The sequence below is a fragment of the Equus przewalskii genome, chromosome 2 (assembly GCF_037783145.1).
Source record: "Equus przewalskii isolate Varuska chromosome 2, EquPr2, whole genome shotgun sequence".
NCBI classification, from domain to species: Eukaryota; Metazoa; Chordata; class Mammalia; order Perissodactyla; family Equidae; genus Equus; species Equus przewalskii.
Window position 1 is genome coordinate 56486354 of NC_091832.1, and position 26097 is coordinate 56512450.

The 26097-nt window shown below is 53.6% G+C and overlaps 1 protein-coding gene across 3 annotated transcripts in view; it reads left to right on the top strand.

Annotated features, from left to right (window-relative positions):
- Positions 1–5993: 5993 nt before the first annotated feature.
- The window catches only part of LOC103550421 (L-gulonolactone oxidase), a 30867-nt gene continuing 10763 nt past the window's right edge, over positions 5994–26097 (top strand). For 2 of the 3 annotated variants that reach the window (XR_011537693.1, XM_008519299.2), the window contains exons 1-6: positions 6064–6252; positions 7154–7255; positions 9405–9530; positions 11051–11145; positions 14188–14278; positions 17456–17641. Coding sequence is in view for 2 of the 3 variants with exons in the window: in XM_008519299.2 (XP_008517521.1) it covers positions 6250–6252; positions 7154–7255; positions 9405–9530; positions 11051–11145; positions 14188–14278; positions 17456–17641 (603 nt within the window). In the remaining variant the exon portion in view is untranslated. Of the gene's footprint in view, positions 6253–7153; positions 7256–9404; positions 9531–11050; positions 11146–14187; positions 14279–17455; positions 17642–26097 lie in introns of all 3 variants that reach the window. The other variant, XM_008519298.2, reaches the window with a different exon arrangement.

Consider the following 26097-nt stretch of genomic DNA (forward strand, 5'->3'; position numbering starts at 1 on the left):
GCTCTCCCGAGGGAGCTGGGATCGCTCACTGGTTCTTCCTCATGCTTAGTGGCTGTCGACTAGCAGGGTCCAAGGTTTCCGGGAGAAATGTCTTCTAAAAGCGAGTCTGTTAGAATAGACGGGACAAAGCTATTTCTGTCTCTCTTGGAGTATAACGAGCCCATGGTTTCAGGCCTTGAAGTAACTCTAGCCAGTTTCCGTATTGTTCATGCCAGCATTACCATGAGTGCAAATTAAAGGCAAACAATGGTTAAAATATCTAAGTCGGAAGCTCAGAGGTTTTTGCAACAGGACCTGGGTGGGAAATACCATGCTTCGCTGTTCAAAGGAATCCTTTCTGCCACAAATGACAAAGCATTTCCTTATCTTAGCAATTGTAGAGGTCTCTCCCTGGTGGTGGCCACTGCACCCAACTGTTCATTTTGTCCCTTAGACTATAAGGCCCTTGAGACCAGAGGCTCCTGTCTAGGTGATTCATCCTTGACCCTGCCCCAGCACATGCCTGGCGTTTTGTAGATGCTCATTAGACGTTTGCTGCATAAATCAGGGAATGTGTGCTTAACTGAAAGAAGGGAGAAATGAGTTACTTCCAGATTCTTGATTTTGATGTCCTACTGGGTGAGATGGATGGCCAATTGCAGGACTGTTTCCCCTATTCCAAGCCTTGGTGGATCTCTTACTAACACTGCTGGCATATCTGCTGAGAGAATTAAATTCAGAAGGAGACGTCAGATTGTAGACATCAACAAATCTTCGCTAGAAGTCATTGGATAAACTGCCACAGCGCATCAGTGGGTTTCTGCTGCGTAAAACAAATTCAGTAATGATCTTAATAACACAGCCAAAGTAGTTAAGGTTACTGTGGGTGTTCACAGCTTTCATATTTATAAGTTATGAGTGGAATCATTTTGTCAGCTTACCTAAATGCATTTCACCATATTTAAATACAAGGTTTTGAGGCTGTTACCTGCTTTTGAAAGAATATCAGTGATGTTTCTACTCCTATAAGCTGACTTTTTTATTGTGGTAAATATATATAACATGAAATTTACCATTTTAACTATTTTTAAGTGTACACTGGCATTAAGTATATTCACATTGTTATGTAACCATCACCACCACGCATCTCCAAAACCTTTCTATCTCCCCAAACAGCAGTTCTGTCCCCTTTAAACACTAACTCCCCATTCTCGTCTCCCTCCAGCCCCCAGCAGCCGCCATTCTACTTTGTCTCTATGAATTTGACTGTTCTAGATCCCTCATACACGTGGAATCGTAAAGTATTTGTCTTTTGGTGACTGGCTTATTTCACTTAGTATCATGTCCCCAAGGTTCATCCATATTGTAGCATATGTCAGAATTTCCTTCCTTTTTGAGACTAAATAATATTCCATTGTGTGCATACCATACGGTTGCTCCTACCTTTTGGCTGTGGTGAATAATGCTGCTTGAACATGGGTGTGCAAATATCTCATCGAGTCCCTCCTTTCAGTTCTTCTGGGTATAAACTCGGAAGTGGAATGGCTGGATCATGTGGTAATTCTATGTTTAATTTTTTATATTTCCATAGTGGCTGCCCCATTTTATAGTCCCACCAGCAATGCACAAGAGTTCCAATTTCTCCACATCATCACCAACACTTGTTATTTTCTGGGTTTCTTGATAGTAGCCATCCTAATGGGCGTGCAATGGTATCTTATTGTGGTTTTGATTTGCATTTCACTCATGACTAATGATGTTGAGCATCTTTTCATGTGCTTATTGGCCATAGTATATCTTCTCTGTAGAAATGTCTGTTCAAATTCTTTGCCCATTTTTAAATCACCTTGCTTGTTTTTTGATTGTCGAGTTGCAGGAGTTCTTTATATATTCTGAGTAGTATTCCTGTATAAGATATATGCCAATATTTTCTCCCATCCAGTGGGTCATAAGCTCACTTTTTAATCGATTAAAAAATAACTTCCGTGTTTAAAAGGCCCTAGGTTAGGACCTAACTTGTGTTTCTTATGTAGTTCATCACTGTTTTCCATGACGCTAGTGCCAAAATGGAAGGGCAGACTGTATCAGCATTGCTCCCCACCCCCGCACGACTCTTCAGCTTGTGTCAGAATTTTGAAGACAGAAACAATTCTTTGTTTATGCAACTCAAAGTAAAATTCCAGAAAAAGCCTCAAACAAAGCCTTTGTTGCCTTTGAGTAGATTGAAAGGATGGATATTTGGTCATTGTCTCCATCAGTTACTCTGGATTCAGATGGAAAAAGACCTTGGAGAGGCAGGGGACATTTTAGACAGTGCCCTCCCACCTTGTCTTATGTGTGGCCTGAACTTTATGCCCTACATCTTATTTTAAAGAGAATGAGCTGCCTGAGTGGGACAAGAAGGTAATATCTGCAGATGAGAAACATTAAACTGTTCCAAATGTTCAGTGTTTCAAAGAAATGTATGAAGTTTCCATGTACAAACTCTGTAAGAAGGAGCTCATTCTCACCGCTTAATAAGTATGGGAGGGGAAAAGGTCAGCAAACAAGCTTCAGTGACCACGGAAACGGTAACATAAATTTCCCTGGCCGGCAAATGTTTGAAAAAGTTAAGACTCAGCAATTATTGAACAAGCTGAGTCCGTCAGACAAGAAGAAATAAGCAATAAACCATTGACTTCAACCACGGGATAGTGGCAATGCAGATTGAATTAACTGATACACACCATTTTTGCTGATTTTTACATTTCTTTTGGTTACATGTCATTTTGGTTTTTTCGATAAAGGCAATTTATAAAAAAGTTGATGTGCATGGCTTGGGGGGTGCAGAGCAGGAAGCATTCCCTCCAAGGCCAAAGCAGGGGTGAGCAAGGAAAACCCGGGGCGTGACTCCAGCTCTGGGTAGTCTCAGCAGAAGAGGGAAGGGAGCCCCTCGTGCAGTTCTGGGGTGCAGCCCAGGGCAGCCAGCACCCCAACTCTGGTTCCTGAGCGTCCTGCTCAGAGTACATTCACCAAAAGGGGAAAACTTGGGCCCGGCTGTGGTTGAAAGGAGCATTGGTGAGGCGAGGGGAGCAGGGCATATTCTGCCCGCAGTTGTGGGAACAGGGCTTGGGGGTGGGTGGGAAACAAGTTATTTATCTGGGATGACACCAGGCTGTACCTCTGCACTCCCTCTCTTCCCTGCCAAGGGCGTCTCTGTGCCCCCACCCCCCACACCCCCACTCCCGCCCCACCGGCCCCTGGCTTGGTGCTCACTGTGGGTTGACCACAGCCCCTGGGCCCCCTTCCATTGCTTTGGAACAGTGAGTGTAGAGAAGGGGCAGTAGCCCACCTAGTAGTGCTGTCTCCATCCCTCAGCCCCAAGCCCCCCTACCCACTGCTCACCCCCCTTCCCCCCAAGCCCTTCCTTTCTCAGGCGGGGAGTCTGAGGCTCTGCAGGGAGGTCCCCCAGCATTCTTCCCCTGGGGCAGTGGAGCTGGCGGGCCAACGCTAGTGCACAGGGCCTGCCCCTTCCATCAGGGTCAGCCCAGGGAACCAGGCGCAGAGGGAAGCCCTGCTCTTCTCTCTCACAATGGCCTCAGTGGAGACCCCAGCCTCAGGGCCTTGCAGACATGGTGTCTTGGTCTGCTCCGGCTGCCCTAACAAAGTCCCACAGATGGGCGGCTTCAACAGCAGACATTCGTTTCCTCACAGTCCTGGAGGCTGGAAGTCCAAAATCAAGATGTCAGCAGGGTTGGTGTCTTCTGAGGCCTCTCTCCGTGGCTTGTAGATGGCCGTCTTCTCCCTGTGTCCTGTCAACCGAGGAGAAATCACTACAATTTAAACAGCAGATATTTATTTGGGCAATTGGAATTGCAATTCAGGAGCACAGATTCAGGTAGAAACCCAAAATGTGTCCCGCTAGGCAGTAAAAGTCAGGGGTTTTTACAGACAAAGAAGGGAGGTTGTATGACAGTAAGGAGTTTTAGTTGGAGGTGGAGGCAGAATCTAGTCTTGGCTAAACATGGCTTGGCTATTGATTCTGTCGTCAGAAAGTCCACAATCCTGTCTGCGATCAGGATGTCCGTTTTCCTGCCGATTACTCAAACAATTGCTTGTAAAACAATTGCCATTCTGGCCCAGTCCAAAGCTTTGGCCCGGCCCAAGGCTCAAGACAGCAAAGCAGTTTCTCTGGAAAGGCTCCACTAGAGGCACTTTTGACAGTCCTCACATGGTCTTCCCTGTGAGTGTGTCTGTGTCCTCAGCTCTTCTTATAAGGAAACCAGTCCTATGGGATTAGGGCCCACCCTAACTTAACAACCTCTTTAAAGTCCCCATCTCCAAATAGAGTCACATTCTGAGTCCTGGGGGCTAAGCCTTCACAGGAATTTGGGGGAACACAGTTCCACTCATAACACACTGGGGTTCCAGCTCTTCCCCTCAGGCAACTCTGTTCTGTGTCTGGAGCTGCACAGACTCCTCGCCCGTCTCTGGGACTCTCCTCTCTGTGACTGAGGGCCTGCTCAGCAATCGTAAACAGCAGCACCTCCACTAGCTGGGATTTCCCCATGGAGAGCACATGGCTGCCACCCTCACCTCACAGCACGTACATGTGCAGTTGGGGGGTGCAGTCCTGCACACACATGTGCATACGTGCACACACATGCGCGTACGTGCACACACATGCACATGCACTAGGCGGCTGGCAGAAATCCTGGTTTGGGGACACAGACGTGACTCTGACCCCCCTGTTCCAGGACTTCTCCTGTGTGTATCTGAGCAACCCCACCCCTCCAGCCAGGCCTTTCCTCCTCCAAAACTCCAGAGCTGTTGGCCACGCTCCCCGCTAGACACCAGCTCTTGGCTTGGAAAGATCTGATAAGCCAAGATCCTCGGTGACTTATTAGTTTGTTGAACAAACACATCGGGCTCTGGCTCTGTGCCAGGCACTGAGCTAATGGATGACAATGTGGACAATAGTGTCCCAGGGATCCTGCCCCAAGAGCTCACAGCTGGGGGCTGATGCAAGAGTCTGTTGCCATTTGAAGCACTGATTGCATCCATCGTACATCAACTATAACATTTATGTCGACCTGGAATTAGGCAAAAGTGCCCCTACTTCTCTGGGGAGGAAAATGAGGTTCACAGAGGTTAACTGGCACAGCTCAGAGGAGGAACCCAGGTCCGTCTCCCCCAGAGCCTGGGGAAAGGAAGAGCTTTACTAGAACAGTTTGCCTTGTCCCCTGGCTGCGGCCACCGGCGTCCTGTTCCGTCTCTCCACAGTGGTGGGTCTGATGAAACACGAATGCAGAGCTCAGCTGCACAGGCCAGCCACCTGTGCCCCGCTGCAAGCAGGCCCCGAGGGGGCCCCTGCAACAAGACCCCCACCAGACTTCCCCATCCCAGCCCCCTGACCTGTGGTAGTAAGGACCTAGTTTTGAAGTTGGGGGTCTTCTGGCTCCAGAATCCTAGAGTTGGGGTCGGAGCTGTGGGGGCCCAGAGCAGGCCACCCCAAAATATCCCACCATAGCATGTTGATGAGTTTCAATTAGTTACCTGAGAGGCAGAAAGGGAGTTCTGCACCCCCGCCTCTGCTTGCCCTGAAAGCAGGAACTATCGCTCCCTGTGCAGGGCCCTCCGGGCATCCCCAGCAGCAGAGCTGGGCCGGCAGGGCTCAGCAGCCCCGTCACCTACCCCCTCGAGCCTAAACGCGGCTTAAATTCCTCGCTCATCACGTACCTCCAGTCTAAGTGTCTTTGTCCTGTCATTCCTCACAAACTGATTGTTTCCTTGTGTAAAAGACACATATACTGCCTGCTTTGTTGACTCCTCGAGCATCACTTTCATGATTCTCAGGTACACACATAATTAAATTGGGGTTTTGTCCTGTTAATCTGGTCTTGTGTCAATTTTATTGTTAGTCCAGCCATAAGAATACGAGAAGATAGAAAGAGGATTTTTCCCTGCCCCGACAGACCTTAAGCAGCTTCCAGAACACAGCAGCCGCCCCTTAGACTCGGCGCTTCCACCTTGCTGTCTGGGAGGGCCCTGGGCAGGGGGCAGGCCTGAGCCACTGTTTGTCCGGGTGGAGCCTGTTGCATCACTGTTTACCCACCTTTGCAGGGACTCAAAGACCCTGGGTGTGCAGCCGCTTCAGAGTCAGCCCTGAGTGCCAAGGTTGCTGTGCTGCCTGCTCGGGCCCCCTGGCTGCACCTCTGCACCCCACTGCCCAGTGCTCTGTTCCTGGAGGAAGCAAGAGTCGACCAAGTCCACTGACCCACCACTGGAAGCATGGTAGGGCTACATGGCACAGCCGGTCAGCCCAGCCGGGCTGTGTCCAGGCTGGGCCCATGAGCCAGGCATGGGAGGGCTAAATTAGGTTAAATCTGGGGCCAAGGAGAAGCCACAGGGACCCTCCTGAATTGCACTAGCGGCTCTGAGGAGGCATTGGGGTGTCAGGGAAGGCCTGGGAGAGGAGGCCTGGGTGGGATTCCAGTGTCTTCACTTGGCTGCTGTGTGTGCTTGGGGAAGTTCACCTCTCTGAGCCTATTTCAGCTTCTGAAAATGAGAGTGATATCAGCCACCTACTTCGTGGCATTATTGCAAGGTAAATGATATACAGAGAGGATCCCAGCACAGGGCCGGCACCCAGCGGGTGTCCCACAAATGGGAGTCTTTCCCCAGGGCTCCCTGCTGTGGCCTAAAGGCCAAGAAGGCTGCTGTGGAGACTCCCAGACGTACCCCTTCCCGGGAGGAGAAGGCTGGTGGGAAAGCTGAAGGCCAGTTCCGAGTCTTTCTGGGGCCACCAGGCCAGCTCGTGCAGCCCTTACCTGATCGTCCTCCTCAGCCAAGAACACCTTCTGCCAGGTTCCCCAGGCAGGAGCCCTGAGTCCTGCTCCTTCGGGCTCCACTCCTGACCCCAATTAGCCCCTTCCAAGAATGAGCAGAGTTGTCTGCCCGCTGACTGTGAGGGAACAAGGGAGATGGCAGCAGGAAGTCCACATGTGGCTGCGCAGCTTCAGAGCTGCCGCCGTGTTCAGTTCCCGCCAGCCCGAGAGGTGATCAGGGCAGAGAGGGCACCCAGGCTGAGTGCCGTGGCCCCAGCCTCCTTCTCTACAACAGCAGGACAGCAGGGTGGGGGCAGGGCCGCCCACAGTGATATATCTGTGGTGGCCCTGCTTTTTGCCTGTCACAGGTCCATGGGTACAAAGGGGTCAAGTTCCAAAACTGGGCCAAGACCTATGGCTGTTGCCCAGAGATGTACTATCAGCCCACATCCGTGGAGGAGATCAAAGAGGTGAGTGTCCATCTACGCACAGGGCCAGATGGCCCAGCCCTCGGACCTCCAGCTCCATCGGGCCCTAGAGACAAGGCAGTGGCCGAGAGAGGAGGCTGGGGGATGGACTGTGGGAGTTAAGACCCCTCCGCCCCGAGCTGCTGGCTAGGCTGGAGCTCCGTGCAGTTGGCCCCTGGCCCCTCTTCCCCAGCTCCAGCTCCACCTGGCTGCCACGTTATACCCACTGTGCCCGTCGATGGCTGCCAGAGACTCCTTTCCAGCTCAGATCTCTCCTCGGAGCTACAGACTCACACATGACTTCTCTCTTGGGTGTCTCAAAGACGTCACAAACTTAAATGCCCAAATCTACGTTCTCCACGTGTTTTCTTTTTGTTTGTTTTTGCCTTCAACCTGCTGTCTTCCTCCTCATGGATTCCCAGGCACCTGAATGAAGTACGTCCCCAGTCGTGTCTCTCTCTCAGCTCCTTGTTGTTGCCTTCATTGCATATGCATGACTTGCAATTACTTGGTTGACTTGAACATTCTCCTGCTTTGCCTCTCTTCCGCATAAGAATATGTGTTGTTTTCCATCTTGTCCTCAGCACCCAGCAGTGTGCCCGGCACACAGGAAGCACCTAATAAATATGTGTGGAGTGAATGAAGGAATAAATGAATGAATGAACAAGACCCAACCTCTGCCCTTAAAAGGCTTGCCCCTAAGACAGCATGCGTACAACTCACTCCAGAGGGTGCAGATGCTGTTCCACCAGCACTAGTAGAGTAGAGAAGAGGGAGAAAATCATCCTGAGTGTGTGTGCATGTGTGCGAGTGTGGGCACAAGTGTGTGTGTGCACGGGTGTGAGTGTGCGCGGGCGCTCAGAGAGGACAGAAGTAGGAACGACACAGTCACCACGAAGTGACCCTCTAACTCGGCACCACGTGCTTTGTATCTACTGTCTCATCAACCCTCACGACCCCCTGCGAGGTGGTGATTGTTATCCCCATTTTACAGATGAGCAAACTGAGGCTGAAGAGGCTTTGTAATTTTCCCGTATAATAAGCATCAGAGCCAGGATCCACACCAGGGATTGTCTGAGGTCAAAGCCCCCAGCTTCTCACGCAGGAAAAGCTTCATAAAGGAAAAGCGGTCCCTGAGCTGGGCCCTGGAGGATGAGTAAGAGTTCCACAGGGCGCTGTGAGCGAAGGGAAGGAGACAAGGCCTGGAGCCTCCTCAGACGCGGCTGCAGGGAGGCCGAGCAGGGTCGGGGGCGGGAGAGGAAGGCAGGGACGGCAGAGGGGCTTTGAGCAGCCCAGAGGGCCTGGAGCGCGGAGGCACGGGGCTTCGCCAGAGCCAAGGGAAGGGCGGAGGCCGCTCCCGGGCTGCGTCGGCCAGCACGGCTGTGAATCACTAACGGATGAGGCTGCGGAGGCCCGCGCTCCGTGGAGGGCAAGTAGGGTCAGTGAAAATAAAAACAGGTTGGGTGGTCAAGGGGGCTCGAGGAACGCGGTGTTAAATAGATTTCCTTACTGTGGAACCTGGCGCCTTAAGCCTGCCGCGCGAGCTGGGGGAGGGGAGGGGAGGCGGTGGAGACGGGTGCTGGCGCATCGCCGGATCTCACTGCTCGAGGAGCCCCTTGTGGCTAAACCGTGGGACTCAGATGGGAGGGCGTTTGAGCAGGTACATGAGGGCAAAAGGGATGGGTTCATTTCGGTGACATCATGCATTCGTTTATTTATCCATTCTGTGATCGCTGGAGACTGCCTGCTCGGGCTGAGCCTGGGGTAGACATGGGGGGAGCAAAGCCATATTAAATCACTGTCCCTGCCTGGAGGAGCCTGGGCCTTATTCTGAGGCCCTGGGGAGCGCCTGCAAGGTTTTGCGCTGGGGAAACAGGCGCAGATCTGCCTGTGGAAGCGCCCCTGCCACGGCGGGGGCAGCACGCGGGGACCCACTTCAGAAGGTTTCCTGTGTTCTCCATCCTGCTCACTTCCCGGCCCTTCGCTCTGGCTCTTTCCTGCAGTGGCCTGCACAGCAGCTTCCAGCCAGGCAGTGGCCCTGGAGGCCGGGGGGTGCAGAGCCTGGACGCCCAGCCCCGCAGGCCCTGCATGCCGGCTGGCTGCCTCACGGGGAAGGCCTGAGCCGGGGCTGACTCAGGCATCGCCTTGGCAGGTGCTGGCCCTGGCCAGGCAGCAGAACAAGCGAGTGAAGGTGGTGGGCGGCGGCCACTCGCCCTCGGACATCGCCTGCACCGATGGCTTCATGATCCACATGGGGAAGATGAACCGGGTCCTCCAGGTACGCGACCCCCTCGCCTCCCCACCTCTGCAGCCCCCAAGACGGCAGCCTCGGTCTCCACCCCAGACCCCAGGCTGAAACTCTCAGCCTTCCCCCTCAGGCCTGATGCCCTCCCTGCCCCAGTCCCAAAGCGACACCCCAAGTCCTGGCCCACCGGTGATCCCCCTCCCCAGAGCCCTCCCTGGGCTTGCTCAGGCCGCTTGTCTGGTCTGTGCGCCCCCTTGTGGCCACAGAAGAGATGTCCTCCCCCCAACCCCCCGCCGCCAGAGCTTCCTCTCCACTTCTGTAGAACAAGAACGGCAAGTCAGGTCCCCAAAGATGGACTCACAATGACAAATCCAGAAGGATTTACACTTAACTGGTTTTACAGATGGGGAAACTGAGGATCAGACAGGGCGAGTGACTTGCCTAAGATCACATAGCTGATCAGCAGCAGAGCAGGGGACAGGCTCAGGAGTCTGACACCAGCCCTGTGCAGGGATACTGTCCACACAATTCAGCCAGCACTTGGGGAGTACCCCCAGGTGCCTGCCAGGAAGCCAGGGTACCAGACAGGTGTGCCACACGTGAGGCAGACTCCTATCCTCTCCTGCCGGGGCCAGCTCCCCTGAGCTGTAATTTTTGCCGGCTAACCTTCCCTCCACCAGCCAGCTAGCAGAGGTTCTGGGCTGCTCCCTACTCTTCCCTTATTTGCTCAGACTGACGGTCTCCCTCTCGTAGAAAATGTTCCGGTCAGGACATCAGTCATGGCAGGAATTAACTCTGACTGATGATTAGTAAGCATCGGTCTCCAGCGGTTGATTTTGCCGGGCTCTGTGCTCAGGGTCCGGGGGCCGAGCTTGTGCTTTGCAGTCACGCAGATATGGATTCTCATCTCATTTCCACCACCCATGTTTGTGTGACCTTGGGCGAGTGACTTAAAGTCCCTGAACTCGTCTCCTTGCTGTGAAATGGAGAGACTGTTCCTGCCTCCCAGGGCTGCTGTGGCGGTCTCAACACACGGCACACTTCTCACCCCACAGATGCCAAATGGCTGTCCCCCCACCTCCCCCTTCCAGTTCTCGGTCTTTGCCTAAGTCCTCCCAGGGTCAGAGGATGAGAGGAGAATTTGAACTCCCTCTAGCAAAGTCGAGCCCCCGCAGGAGTAGGCCCTGCTTAGTTGGTGACTTTGCATGGGCTACAAGGAACCCCACCTTCCTTCCTGGTCCGGGTGGGGTCGGGTGGGGTGGGGGAAAGGAGGAGGCCTGAGTTCTAGTCCCAGCTCTGCCAGTGACCTTGGGCAAATCCTTCTCATCCCTGCTCCTTATCTCCTTGCCCTGGAAAAAGAAGGGGTAACACAGAATATTCCCGAAGCTCCAGCACTCTAGGGCTCTGTCAGTATGCCCTTTGCTGCCTGCAGCAGGAGTGGCTGGAGCTGACCCCCGGCTGGAACAGACACGCTCGTGCTCACAGGGAGCCTGGCCACAGGACGAGGGCTGGGCGATGTCTAGCTTGTCCCAGCCTGTGCTGGTCTCTTGCAGGTGGACACAGAGAAGAAGCAGGTGACGGTGGAGGCCGGCATCCTCCTGGCTGACCTGCACCCTCAGCTGGACAAGCACGGCCTGGCCCTATCCAAGTAAGAGCCCCCTCCTCCATTCCTGGGTGGGCCAGTGCTGCCACTACCCCTGCCCCGGCCTCAACCAGACACTCAAGGATCTGGCAGAAGCCAGAGAGGAGCGCTTCCCAGGGTGCACCTCGTTTTTCTGGACCTCTGTTCTTGCTCTATAGGGTACCCATTTCCCCATCTCCCATGGATTCAGGGGCTGTGTATGAGAATAGAAAGAAACAGGCCAGAGACGAGTTGAGCTTCAAACATCAGTCTTGTACAAGGGTGGGAAAACCATGGGAAAGTCTTTCTTACAGCTTGCGACCAACAACTTAGGGACTCAGACAGAGGGATATGCAAAATAAGCACTCAGAGGAACGGAAGAGCATGCTGACGGGGCTACAGGGCTTCCTGTGGCTCAGCCATGCAAACCTGGGGTCAGTGATTACTCAGGTTTAACATCAGAGGGTTTCCATTGAAATAAGAGTCAAATACAGGCAAAGTAATGAATTTCTAACTGTGGGATTTCAACCATTAAAACAGGTGACGGAGGTGTTTTGGACATTGGGGTAGCAATCTCTTCACAGCTGGAAATTGTAATCATGGAAGCCTGTAGTTGGTCTTCAAGTGTGGGTGGTCAGTTCACCCCAGCTTTCTTATTGTAGGTCCTAAGGTATCTCTACAACTTTTTATTCTGGAAACCATTCTGTTCCTGCCTCTCCAAGGGTCATTGCAACTCAGACATTTCTAGAGTGTTTACTACGTGCAGGCCTTGTTCAGGCCCTGGAGAGGCAGAGATGACCAAAACCCAGACCCCACTCACAAGGAGCTCCCAGCAGGTGACAAGCATAATGCAGGGCTGCAGGTTCAAGGTCAGAGAAGTATTCAGGCACTGTGGGGCTCCAAGGGGCCCAGGTTCAGCCCTGGCAGACAGGGGGATACGTGAGGGATGGGGATCAGGGCAGGCTTCCTGCAGGAGGGTTGAGTCCGCAAAGCTGAGTAGGTATAAACCAGGGAAAAGAGAGGAGAGAAGGGACTCAGGCAGAGGGGACAGCATGAGCCAAAGCCCAGGAGAGGGACAGCGTGTGGGCCCTGCAGTGGGACAGAGCCCATGACCAATGATGACGGGAGGAGACGTGTTGTATTATTATGGGCATGAGGTTCTGGGCCCTGAAGCATCTCTGTGCCGTTTGTGATGTATCTCTGTCCTCCGCGGGGACCTCGTCCTCCTCAAGTGGCCACCTGCACGAGGCTCACCTGCCACTCAAAGGGAGTTGGGATGTCTCATCCTGTGTGTCCCGGGCCGCCTGGGTCCACAGCCAAGGATGCTGTGGGGACCTCAGGAGTGGCTGTGGCTGGAGGGAAGACCAGAGCTGCGTCAGGCCGCGCGCCACTGCTGGTCTCACTCATTTCATCATCCTGCCAACCTGGGAGGAAGGAACAGAACCCCATTTACAGATGAAGAGGCCGAGGTCTGAGGCAAAGGGGCTTCCCAAAGTCACCGGCTGGGGCTCTGGAGGGCTCCACTGTGTAGCGGGCCACACAGGGCAGGACACAGGCGCCATTGTTCAGCAGTGGGATGGCAGTGTGGGGACAGCCCCAGCTCCAGAAGCAGACGGCCTGGGTGCAAACCCTGCTTCTGCCTCATTCTAGCTGTTAGCCTAGTTCCTGACCCATCTGGGCCGGGAGTTCTCATCTAGGAAATGGGTGTATAGAAAAGGGGTGCTCAGAGGACTGGAAGAGTTGAAGATGCCCCATGTGGTAAGTGCTCAGCGAATGTTAGTTCTCATCCATTTTCCTGGCTCTGTTGATGCCTCCCACTCTACCCTCCGCTTGTTGTCTCCACCCTGTCGGGGGCCAGAGTCTGACCCTTGCTTGGAGGCCCGTCTCCCAGAGGGCCTTGCTTATATCCAGCTTCTTTCTTTCAACACAGTCCCGGCCTGTTTCCTCCTCGCTTCTTAGCCTTGGTGAACTCCACGGGGCAGACAAAATGCACTGTGGTTCGGTTAACAGCCGTGTGCTGGGCCTTCAGGCTGCTCTTGGTTTTTCTCTCTGATATACGACACCCTGAGGAACATCACCATACGTTTGCCTTTCCACGTGCTGGAGTATTTCCCCAGGGCAGCATTTTCTGGTATTTTCAGAAGGGGTCATACCACCAAGAAACCCAGCTAATGGGGACAAAGAGACACCCAGGGGAGGGGAGGGGTGGGCTGGGAGTGTCTCCACGAACTTCCATGCTGGTCCTGCTCTGTGGCCAGGGGGCCCATCTCTGTACAGGGAGCCAAGGTCGGCGGCTCCCAACCCCTGGGCCTGCGCTAAGTGCCAGCACCACCTCCTTAACACCAGGGCAGGGCTGTCACAGAGACAGCTCCGGAGAAGCCCATGTTTCAACTCGACCCTCTCTGGTTCCCCGCCCCTGATCCGGGTGCGTCTTTCCATCACTGCCCGGTGCGCCTCTGGGCTCCCGCTCCCCTGTGGGCATGTGTCCTCGGTGCACACAGACCCTCCTCTTAGTCATCCTAGGAACCCCAGGCTGAGGGAGGCCCTGACGAGCCCCCGAGGTTTCTGAGCAGGGGGCCACGTGGTGCCGTCTCCTCCTTCCCTCAGGCTCCGGGTGCCCCACCTCCCACACCTTCCTGGGACTTGTGTGCGACTGGGACCAGGTGGCCCCCACTGGGACTCTGCAGGCCTCCATGGGCTGGGTCTGGAGGAGACTTCGTAGGAGCATTTGGCCTTTGGTTGGTGGAGAAGACAGTGCTGGCAGGTGGAAGGCGGAGGAAAGGGATGTTCTAGGCTGTAGAAACCCCAGAGGCGGGCAGGCAGGCCTGCCCTCAGAGCTGAACCTCAGAGCCAACAGGCCACTGAGACGGGGAAACTGAGGCACACAGAGGAGACGGGTGGCCGAGTCAGACAAGCTGAGTCATGGGGAATTTGGGAGGAGAACCCAGGCAGGAGGTGAATCAACTATTCTGCTCTGAGGGGCCTCACACCACAACCCCGGGAACCCATTGTCCCAGGGAGGCCTGATTGGTCCCTTGTGTCCCTCTCCCTCCCTCCTGCTGAGCCCAGCCTGGGAGCCGTGTCAGAAGTGACTGCAGCTGGCGTCATTGGGTCTGGAACGCACAACACGGGGATCAAGCACGGCATCCTGGCCACCCAGGTGAGTCCCCCGCTTCCCCAGCTCTGACGACCGCAGGGGACGGGGGAGGGCGGACGGACCGCCTCTTCACCACGGCTCCTCGGAAATCTGACCTCCACAGGCAGTGTCGGCTCAGTTGTGGGGCCTCAAACCCATCACAGGTCCTCCCTCTGATGGAGATTCGACAGGTGCCCTCCAGGATCATCATGTCCTTCTCTAAGCCTTCTCCGTCCCTGACAGACACACAGTCGTGACAAAGGAGCCCTAGTGCATGTTGATGTCAGGAGCTTCCTGGCCACCCCGTGGAAAAGGGCCAGCCGGGCAAGGGGTTCTATCCTCATTGAAAGGTCTGAGCCAGGAACCAGGTGGGGCCAGGAGCCTCTCCAGGTTAGCAAGGCAGTGAAGGGCCAGGACAGGAGCGCGGGCTGCCTGAGGCAGAGCCCAGCATATGTGGGCCTGGGATCTGCACCCGACCTTCATCAAAAAGCATTTCTCAAACTTCACTGGAGTCCAGTTTAGGGAACTGGTTATGAGCACACATTTTAGACTCAGACCTGGGTTCAAAACCTGGCTCCAACGCACACTGGGTATGCGCATGTAGGTTACTTAACTCCTCTGGACACTCCCATTTTCATCTGCAATGGGGAGAATAACCCTCCCTCCAGGGGGAGTAAACAGATGGCATATGTTAAATGTGTGGCTGACCCAATGACAGTCGGTGATGCCTGGTCAGGAGCCGCCCTTTGGACAAACTCTTTCAACCTTCAGTATTAGGAGGGGCTTCCCAGAGAGCCAGGCTGTGCCACCGTGGAGCCGGCTGCTGGGGCGGGCACGCTCCATCAGGGGTGAGAGCCTGCAGCTGGTTTGTCACTCCACACCTGCTGTGTGTTTCTCCCTGCAGGACCTCATCCGCACGGTGGGCCGTGTGGCCTCTGGCCACTGGGGCGTCACCACTAAGCACTGGGGCTTTGCCTTTGCATCCCGGCTCCACCACTATTGTCTGTGTGACCCAGGGCAAGCCTCTGCCTCTGGCTACCTCACTTTGCTCCCCTGCCGTAGTGTATAAGAGTGTACACAGTCAGTGCTCAATAAATGTTTGCAATGGGCTTTGTGAGTAAGACCAGGCGCTTTCCAGAGCCCACATTCTGTGCTGTCAAAGGAATTTCAGCATTGCTGGGGGTGGGACCTTACTGACCGCTTAAGTGTCCCCCAGTTAGGTCCCCAGGGGTGGGGCTCTCCCCTGCGCAGCAGTCTGCGCAAGACAGCCCCCCCGGGCAGGTACTGTCTGCCTGTGACTTCTGGGAGCCGGCCCACGTGCTCCAGTCTCAGAGCAGCGCTGAGATGGAGAGAAAACAGCCAAAAGCAATTTCTAAGGGGTCCACTCTGTTTTGTGTTTGTTTTCTCAAATTCCAGGAGAGGAAACCTAATTCACGGTCCCTCTTCCTGAAAACCTCACTGTGCTCTCTCACCAGCACCGCACACACACTGGCCGCTCCTGTCCTGCCGCCTCCCTCTCCTACCACAAAAGCCTCAGAGCATCACCAGGCAGGAGAGGGGCCTCCTGAGGGGGTGGAGTGAGTGGGGCAGGGGGAGGACCGAGGCACCCGCCCGTCCCGTAGGTGAGAGCTGTATAGCCAAGCAGGAGAGGTTTCATGGGACCTGATTCCCAGGTAGTGGGAGCCCTCCGGGGAGACGTCATTACCCCCTCAAAGCTGGATTCACTACCCAAGGAAGCCCAGTGGTAAGTGGGGGGAAGGACAACACAGTAGCCACCCTGTTACGATTCGGCCGCAGTCCTAGTCTACAACCCAGGGCTGAGGTCAAGCTGGTTGCCTCAGTTTCCGCAAAATGATCAGCAGATTATGGGAAATAGTTCTGAGTAGCCACAAATCAAAATGCACATGAGATTTACTGGCCCCTTCTCTTAGGACGTCCAGCTGAGCAAGACAGGCCCCTGGAAAGTGGTAGGAGAACCCTGCTGTTTTATTTGACACATTATACGATGGCGGGGAGTGAGGGAGGGGGTGGACATCCTTAAGATCTGTGTACACCAGGCACTCAGCTGATGCTTTGCATAGTCTCTCTCAGATAATCATTATCCTCATTTTACAGACCAGGAAACAGAGAGGTTAAATAACATGCCCAAGGTCACACAGCTAGTGAATCCATGCCCACCGTTTTTCGCTGCTGGATCCTGCTGATGTGTTTCACTGGCCAGCTCTCATTCACGGTTCTGGCTCTTAGACAAAATCTGGTTTTCATAAAAATCATTCTGACGCCCTCACTCCCACAGAGGGCCATCGCGCCCCATTTCTGCCAATTTCCCCTCTCTGGTCTTGGTCACCGTTCATCAGAATTAGTTCAGCTTTATCTGTTCTCTCACCCTGAGCACCCAGCACCAACTACACATGTCAAAAGCAATTTCCATCCAAATTAGCAGATGGTGGAGTGTGGAGAAGTACTTAAGCAGGCAATGAAAGAGGATTCCTCTGGAAATGGGGCCAAGGGGAAGATACTGGGGTTCATCGTCTGTCTCCAACTAGGTGGCCCACTCTGTAGAAACCCAGAGGTTGCTGGTTGGGTGTAGCCAAGTAGGAGAATCCAGTTCCTGCAGTGAGTGGGTCCCCTAACGAGAGGAAGGACTCAGCTTGGCTGAGATGCTGCCCAGGAAGCAACAGGCAGACAGAGGCAGCAGGGGACCCTGGCCCCCAGGCTGCGCGTTGGGACAGCAGGACCCGGATGCACGCACATCCTCCCTTTGCCTCACGAGGCAGCACACCCAGGAACTCACGGCTCCCTGGAGCCGGCTCTCATCTTAGATGTCCTCCAGGCACAGAGGCTTGCTGCACCCCAACAGTGAAGCCCACAGAATGAGCAAGCAGTGGGAGGACAAGCCACTGGGGTCCCATGGAGCCTCATGTGATGGATGGCCCCCTCCTTGCTGAGGGCTGATGCCGCCCAGACATAGCCTTCCTTTCCCCGTTTCCCTTTCCTGCATCCCCCAAGACTGAGACCCCCTCAGGATGTGACTGTACACCCAGCCGGGAAAGTCCCCTGTGGCCAGATGACAGTGATCTTCTGGGAATAGGTGACACCTGGCCTCACTTCCAAGGATGAACAGGGAAGTGAGGGCTTCAGCCGAAGTCTGTGGGAAATGCCTGCAGGGATTCTGAAGTGTGGCTCTTCTCCCACTGCCAGGTGGTGGCGCTGACCCTGCTGACGGCCGACGGGACCATTCTTGAGTGCTCCGAGTCAAGCAACGCAGAGGTGTTCCAGGCGGCGCGGGTGCACCTGGGCTGCCTTGGAGTCATCCTCACCATCACCCTGCAGTGTGTGCCCCAGTTCCACTTGCAGGAGACCTCCTTCCCCTCAACCCTGAAAGAGGTACTGGTCTCTTGCTCGCCACTGCTGAACCTTAGAAAACAAATAGAGGACATGGACAAGTGGGCCATGCTCCACTGACAGCCCCCTGTGGCTCTGCAGGCCCCCGGAATGGGGGAGTGAGCTGACCTTCCTGGCCTTTCCCTGGCCAGAACCTTTTCTGAGCAGGTCAATGAAGCTCAGAGAAACTGCAGGAGGGTTGCAGAGGTAAGGGCAAGAAAAGAGGTTGGGTAGAGAGTTGTCCCAGGAGACATGGTGCCAGCAAGAGCTGACTGCTCCTTGGCATTGACTCTCAGCTGCGTCAAGCCACAGGATATGCCCAGATGCCCTTTATAGTGATTTCTTCACAGCAAAGTGGCTGGACTAACTTTCAGTCTTGCTAGATGCCTAAGGTAGGTCACCCGGAAAGAATTTGGATCTGGATGAGAGGCAGAAAGGATGGCTTCTGACTGATAGCAGTGTTTTTTGAATAAATGAAAAACCATGTTGATTAGCTGGACAGATGGATGGATGGATGGATGGATAGATGGATGGTTGGATGGATGGATGACATGCAGCAGACCTGAAACACTTGACAGACCTGGATCTATCTCTGATAATCCCTAAGCTATAGGACTCAAATCTATGGTTCTAAGTTCCTTGGAGTTTGAGTTCCTCTGTAGTCGCCTTGTCGTTCAATACAAGTAGACCCCCTGCACAGATGGAGTTGGCAGTGATTGGCGCACTACTGACCCAACATGGTTAAGGTAGGATTTGGGATCAAATTGATCTGGCCTTGAATGCTGGTGCTGCTGTATCCAAGCGGTGACTTTGAGCCAGTCGTTTAACCTTGCTAAGCCTTAATTTCCCATTTAGAAGAGAGTTAATAATGTCTATCTTAAAGTGTTGAATCTGAGGATTAAATCAGATAACACACATAAAGCATCTAGTTCAGTATTAAAACATGCACTTCATGGCACCTAGTCAGTGACAAATGGAAAGTGTTGTTATCTAGAACTTGGTCTAAAGTCCTTACCATTGGAATTTCTAATGCATTAAACCTCAAGGCAAAGGCCTTGAATCCAGAAGGCCCCCTCCTCAGAGGCATGGTGTTTGGTGGACGTTTATCCCCAGAACTTCCAGTTGGTGACTGAGAAAGTGATTCCACAGCTCTGGAGCATGCAGCATTGACCCCTAGAGTACCAAGGCTGAGCCTGCATGGGCCAATATTGGCAAATGAGCTGCCTGATGCCTCGGCCCAAGAAAGTAGGACAAGTTCAAGACAAGGACATTTTATGGAATTGCTTGGCAGTGACAAGGTGTGGCTAAGCCAGGGAGCCCCATGAGGGTAGGGCCAGTCCACATGACTTCCTGAAGCCGTCCCAGACTCTGAGCTCTTTGGGGTCACCTTGGGATTGCCTCAACCAGCCACAATCTCCTAGGCCAGTAGTAAGGGGCTGACCTAGGCCCCTTGGTTTGCTTCAAGAAGGGTTCAAAAGCATTCTACCTTCTCCCCAGTGTCAGGCATGCCAATGGAGGCTGCTGTGGAGGGCCATGGAACAATGTTCTGAGCTCCCACTGAAAAGATTGAAAAGAGGTTTTCCCTCAGCCCTCATGCCTCTAAGGTGTCCTTGGCCTTTCCCTTCTCTACTTGAAGGAGTGACCACTCCATCCTGGTCATGCAGCAGGATGTGGCAGGGACCCCCACTGAGGGACAGGCCATGCATCCTTCTCAGCTTTGTGCTGGGCAGCCCAGGCACCCCTTTCTTCTCTTCAGCAGACCCTGGGACTGCCTACTTCTCTCCCTGCTGGCAGCTGCCACCATCCATCCTCTCTGCCTCTCAGGGTTCTCCCGCCCCTGGACTGGCTGCAGAGCAGATAGCAGACACTCCAGCTCCCCTCATCTCTGCGGCCTCTGAGGCAAGCTCTCCAGCTTCTCAGCTCAAGGGCTTCTAACAGACAGGGAATGACGGAAATAGCGTGCAGGGGAAGGTTACAAAGAAAGACTGTCTTGGTCCCCACTCTGAGGTTAAGCAAACAGGAGACATGGCTAATGAAGGCACCATGGTCTTGGAGCTGGGCCTCCAGGACTAGAAGACTAGCCCGCCTGCCCTGGGACTTGAAACTGAAGACAGCATCCAGTGCAGATGGCCTAGCCAGGAGCTAAAGAAATAGTTTCTAACAATGGCCAGATCCAAAGAGGGCCTGGCAGAGAGGTCTGTGATCAGAGTAGCACTGTGGGGAAAGCTTTGGAAGAGGATGAGGTAGAGTGGGCATACAGCACCAAGCCCACTTTCTTAGAGCACAAGTGTAAGAGAGATTCTGGGTGAGGAGCCAATAGGACTTAACAATTGAATGTGGGATGGAGTAGGAGGAAGGAGTCAGGAATGGGGGAGCCACCTCCGAGGCAGAGAATCTAGGAGGCACAACAGGTGTGGGGAGCAAGACAGTTAGTTTGGTTTGGGAACTTCAGTTTGAGGTGTCAGGGGGCAGCTGGTTTGCAGGTCGGAAACTCAGATGAAGGTGGGGGCTGGAAATAGAGATTGAGGGGTTGTACTAATTAGCCAGGGCTGCAGTAACAAATACCACCGACTGGGGGCTTCAATGACAGAAATTTATTTCTCACAGTTCTGGAGGCTGGAAGTCTGGGATCAAGGTGTCAGTAGGGTTGGTTCCTTCTGGGGTCTCTCTCCTTGGCTTGTAGATGGCCGCCTTCTTGCTGTGTCCTCATGTGATCTTGCATCTGTGCATATCTGTCCTTATCTCCCTTTCTTATAAGAACACCAGTCATACTGGATTAGGGCCCACCCCAATGATCTCAATTTACCTTAATTACCTCTTTAAAGGCCTTTTCTCCAAATTTACGGTCACATTCTGAGAGACAGAGAGTTAGGACTTCAATATTTGAATTTGGGATGGACACAATTTGGCTTAAGCAGGGGTCATCAGCCCCCCCAGGGGACTGGTCATGAGAGTAGATGAGATCACCCAGGGAGAGTGGGTTTGGGTGAGAAGAGAAGGGAGCCTTAGTGCTCAGACAGGAGCATCCAGTGGACGAGAGGATGAAAAGGGTGTCAAAAAGGAGACCAAAGGGGACCGAGAAAGGAACAAAGCCAGTGAGGAGAGGGTGGGGCTGCAGAGGCAGTGGGTGCTGGGTGTGCAGGACAAAGTGGTCAACAGAGTCCAAGGCCGTGGGGAATGAAGGGTCAACACCCACATGTGGTCATCAGGAGACCACTGCTGACCTCAGTGAGAAAGGTTTCATTGGAGCGTTGGGCAGGTTACGGGGTGGATGAGCAGTGCAGGTGAGGAAGGAGATGGGCCCCAGAGACCGCTTTCAACCAGAAAGGGGCTGTAACGTGCTTAATTGTTGAATCTATTTGCCTGCCTCTCACTTAGGTTAGAACTTGCTCATTTTTAAGCTGAATACTTTGACTCAAAGATAAAGAGATTGCTTCCTTTAGCCAGTAGGATTGGTCCCCAGGCTCCTACTAGGGTATCAGAGCTGAGTGGATGGACAGTCTCCTGACACCTGGTGCATCCTCTTTCTGCTCCTCCTTTGACCTGACTGAGATTGGCTAAGATCGATTACAGCCCAGTCCTGGTTCTAGTAGAGCTTAATCTCAGGCTGTCGCCTCTTGTGTGCGCGTGTGCACGCGTGCGTGCACACACACACACACATCCTGACTGGCCTCTCTGTCTGTCCAGATCTCAAGGGTTTTTTGCCTCCAGCTCACCTCAACCTGGAAGCTTCTAAGTTGGACACGACATCCTTGAAAACTTTAAGTGAGTCTTGGGCAATGGGCCACATTCTTCTCAAAGCTTCCACCTTCTTTGACTTTGAAAGGCCGTGATGACACATGAGAAATAGCAATTGCAATTTCCTCCCCTAAAAGACAATATAGACATGCACACGTGTGCATGCACACACACACAACTGCACAGCAATAAACACTCAACAAGGTGTAATGAAAGGGCTCTGGGGAGGGAGGCAGGGCCCTCCTGTCTGGCTGTGCTGCTCACTCTGTGTGACCTTGAGCAAGTCACTCAAACTTTCTGGGCCTCGCTTTCTTTGTCTTTTAAAAGTGGGGTTGGATTAGATGAGCCCTCAGGTCTTCCTCAGCTCTCACATTCTGTAAGCCAGTGCAGCACTTGGATGCAAAACTGTGCCCCCCATCTCCTCGACCCCCTCCCCTGCCACCGTCCCCGAGACAGAGGGTCATCTCTTGCATTAATTTCTCTCCTTTGGAGCATCGGGGAAGTTCTTGGGCCTTTTCCGCAAAGAGGGGCATGAACCCTGTGGAAACGCCCCCACGTTCCCATGCAGACCCCAGCTTCTCCCATGAGGGCTCCTGCAGTGGGATTCTGCTCCTCCCCCTTGTCTGTGAGTCAGTCCATCCTCCACAGATTCTCTCCCTTCCTCCTGAAGCAGCTGCTGCTGTTCCACCAGGGCCGCAGACCCAGCGTTGGTCTCTGAGAGGCCCATCATCAGCTTCCAGCAAACCCCGCTGACAGCCTTCCCCAGCCCCAGTCGCAGGCCGTAAACAAGGGCTGCCACAGAGGGTGGGTGGCACTTTCAGCCCTGTGATTTACTCCAGGGGTGTGTGCAATAAATGGTCCCATATTTAATTTGCTTTTGCTCTCTCCACTCAGAGCAGCCTTTAAAGGGCACCTTCGAGGGGCTGCCAATGCTTGGGAGGAAAAGCTAGGATGGAGCTGGAAAGCCACAACATGGCCTGGCTCCCCTCGAAGAAACCAGCCTGCGGCAGAGGAGGCTGGATCAGAAAATCATCATTATAACCCTTTCTCCTCACTCTTGCTCAGCCTGGGATGTTTTCCCCCTAATCTAAAAGGAACAACAATTGGACCTAAGTTCCAGGAGGCGTGGAGGTCCCCGGGAAGCAATAGGAAGACAGCACAGCTTGCTCTTCATGCTTTGATATCTGCTCCTGGTTTCTTGCTGTTTAGGTTCCTAGGAAACTGTCCCATCTCCACTAGGGCTGTGAGCCATGTCCTGAGTGTCTGCCTGTATGGGGGGCTGCTCAGGGATGCATGCAGCCCCCAGCATCGTGTCTTCTCCAGGCATGGGCCTGCGCCCTGATGGCCAGGCCCCCAGGTTGGCTGGTCCTGTGCTGCAGGAGGAGCCTGTGAGGAGTGGGGGACAGGAAGCCAGGACAATGGGGTGTGATGGTTGCTTGCATGTGAAGTTACGCTTGAAGAGTCAGCTTCTTGGCCATTTTCCCTTCCCTTACATTTCTCCCCTTCCTTTCCTACTCCCTTCCTTCCACCAGCACACATTTATAGAACACCCACTGGGGGTCTTCCAGCCCTGGCTTTTGGAGGAGCCCCAGGAGACCCATCGAGGGGCACGGGGTGGAGGCTGGAGTGCTTCTCCAGGTCAGAGTGCCAGGTTTGAAGCCCCTCTGTGACTCTGGATAGGGCCCCCACCTCTCTGCGCTTGGACTGCTCACCTGTGTGGTGGAGAGATGAGCACAACCGTCCCCATGGGACTGTTGGCGGGACTCGAGGAGACGCAGCCCAGGAGTCGTCTGCCCTTGCTTCCCTTTGTAGCCTCAGAGAGAGGAAGCCTCGAGGCCTCCTCTCTCAGACTCCACTCAAAGGGAACACTACCCACTGACACCTGCTCTGTGGGAAGCTTCTAGAATCTGAGTCAATACTGCACTTTCCAGGCGAGAGGTGCTGGTCGCCCTGATTTGCTCATGAGCATTGTCACCACCTCTTCACGTTTTCTTCCCTCTTTCTGCCCTGTGATCGGTTTCTGGAGGGCAAGGGTCTTCTCTGAGGCCTCTTTTCTCCTTAGGATGCACAAAATACATAGCAGTGTTCAGTACAAGGTAACTCAAGTTTAGTTGATCAAGAATTTATTAAAAATCTGTCCTTAGGCCAGCCCCAATGGCCTAGTGGTTAAAGTTCAGTGAACTGTGCGTGGGCGGCCTGGGTACCGTTCCCGAGTGCGGAACCACACCACTCATCTGTTAGTGGCCATGCTACACTGGTGGCTCACATACAAAAAAAGAAGAAAAAAAAAAGAGGAAGATTTGCAACAGATATTAGCTCAGGGCAAATCTTCCTCTGGAAAAAAAAATCCATCCTTTTCTGGGATTTTCCCCGTGTCCCGCCACCCATGCTCTGTGTGGTCTGTCTCAGATGCAGTTCTGTGCTTCCCAGTAGTGACTCTCTTAAATATATCTCAACACGATTTCTGAGTGCTGCTCAAAGCCATATGAGGGGAAAGGGCCGTGCCCAGTCCCCTGGGAGAGTGGGAATCAGTGCTTCAGGGCGCAGGGAGGTGGGGCGAGGAAAGACGGCTAGTTCAGTTTCAGGAAGGTGGTGCCGAGAACGGGGCAGGCTTCATGGCTTTTCATGACCACGTCTCAGCATTTCTGACTCGTGCAGTCTGGTCCGTGTGGAATTGCAGCCAGTTAGGGATGTGAGGATTTTAGAAATCATTGTCGACCTTTGGTCCTTTATGCCACCCAAACCGTAATGAGACGTGACAAGTGCTGGCTGCCAGTGTCCCCCCTCCCCCATGCCCCAGGAAGGATTGGTCTGGGTGACACAGCAGCCTTGTCAGCAGCATCCAGATGCCACCACTCTCTTGGATGGCCATCCACTGATGACTGGGTGACCCCTAGCTGTGGCACGCAGAGCCCTCTGCTTCTGCTCACAAGCCTGGTAACCAGTTTCCAAAAAGCCAAATCAGTAGTGCCACAATGCTAAATGAGGGGGACAGAACCCACTAGAACCCTTTATGCCAATAACATGCCAAGGAGGAAATTCGTCGGGGGCCCAAACTCCTTTGACAGTGTTCCCAGGAAACACAAGTCAGATCAAGGAAATCCGTGATCCCGGGGGGCATCTTCCTCCACACAGGATTGTTTGTGGGCCCCGAAGGGGGAGCATTTAATTCAAAACGGGATGGGGCCTGGGGTAATTCTGTCATTCGGGGACCACTTGCTGCTGAGTTCGGGGGCACGGAGGATACAGAGCTGCGTCATGCATGGTTCTTGCCTCCTGAAGCTTATAACTGAGTGTAAGGAATAAGCTATGCTGTGGTCCTCTAATGCACGGAGGAAAAGAAGTGACAGGTGCAGGGAGAGAGGCACAAAATGGGATGTGGGGGGGACTCTCACCCCTCCATCCTAGGTGGAAAGGTGGATATGTGTCTCAGGCACCCAAGCTGAGAAAAGGGCGCCATCACATTTACTGCTAGGCCTCTGGGCAGTATGGTGGGATGGCCCAGGATGCTAAGACATGAGGAAATGGGGGTTTTTCTGCTTTCTAGTGTCCCAGCCACATCCTCCAGGCCAAGCCACCAGGCTGTGTTCCCTGCTTTCCCAGGAGAAAATCAGCTCCCCGCAAGGGTTTCTACATGAGAGCTCTGGCCCCATGTGTCCATCACCCTGCCAGGGTGGAAGTGACAGTGACAGGGGGTCCTCGGGTTTCTTCCTGAACTTTTCCCAGGCCTATGGCACAGCAAGAAAGGCCCCGCTCTGCAAATAAGGCATCACAGAGTCCTCCAGCATTTACCGTGTGCGAGGCCCTGTGCCAGCGGCTCTGGGGCAGGGGTCTGGGAAACCACGGCCCTCAGGCAAAACCTGGCTCGCTGCCTGTGTTTGTAAGTAAAGTTTTATTGGCACGCAGCTGTGCTCATCGTTGACATATTGCCTAAAGCTGCTTTCACACTAGCATGGCAGAATTAAGTAGTTGCGGCAGAGACTATATGGCGCCCAAAGCCTAAAATTTTTACTATCCGGCCCTTTATAGAAAAATTTTGCTGATCTCTGCTCTAGGGAGAAAACCAATGATGAGTGAAATAGTCTCTGATCTATAAAAGACTATTGATGAATTTCAAAGACATATATGCTTTATTGCAATAACTGCAATATAATTCTGGGTTGGATGCAGTGTAAGTGGAAGACACTGAGAATGGGCAATGGCTTTATGGGAGCACTTAAATTTCAGCACATCTCAGTTTAGATCGGTCACTTCTGAGGTGCTCCATGGCCACTTGTGGTGGTGGCTACTGTGTGGTGTGTGGCTCTGTAAGGAGGCCTCTGAATGCTGAACTGAGATGTTTGGGCTTTATTCTGTAGAAAACAGAGAGCTGCTGGGGATTTTTGAGCTGTGTTTTGGGATGCTTCCCTGTGGATGCTGTCTGGAGAGATGAAAAATTGGGCAAATTATGAGGCTAGTGCAAGAGCACAGGTGAGAGCTAAGAGAGGCCTGGACTAAGTCACAGCGGCAGGAGTGGACTGGAAGAGAAGACTGAAGGGACATTTGCAGAAATACAGAGTGACCAACAGATTGGGGCGGCGTGGGGCGGGGGAGGTTTAGGATGACAGCCAGAAGGCACTTGAAGGCAACAATTGTCCGCCCATTCCTTATAACCTGCCGGCCATGTCAGGCATCAGTTACTAAGTCAGGGGAGCTCCTTGACGGTTGTGACAAGGATCCAG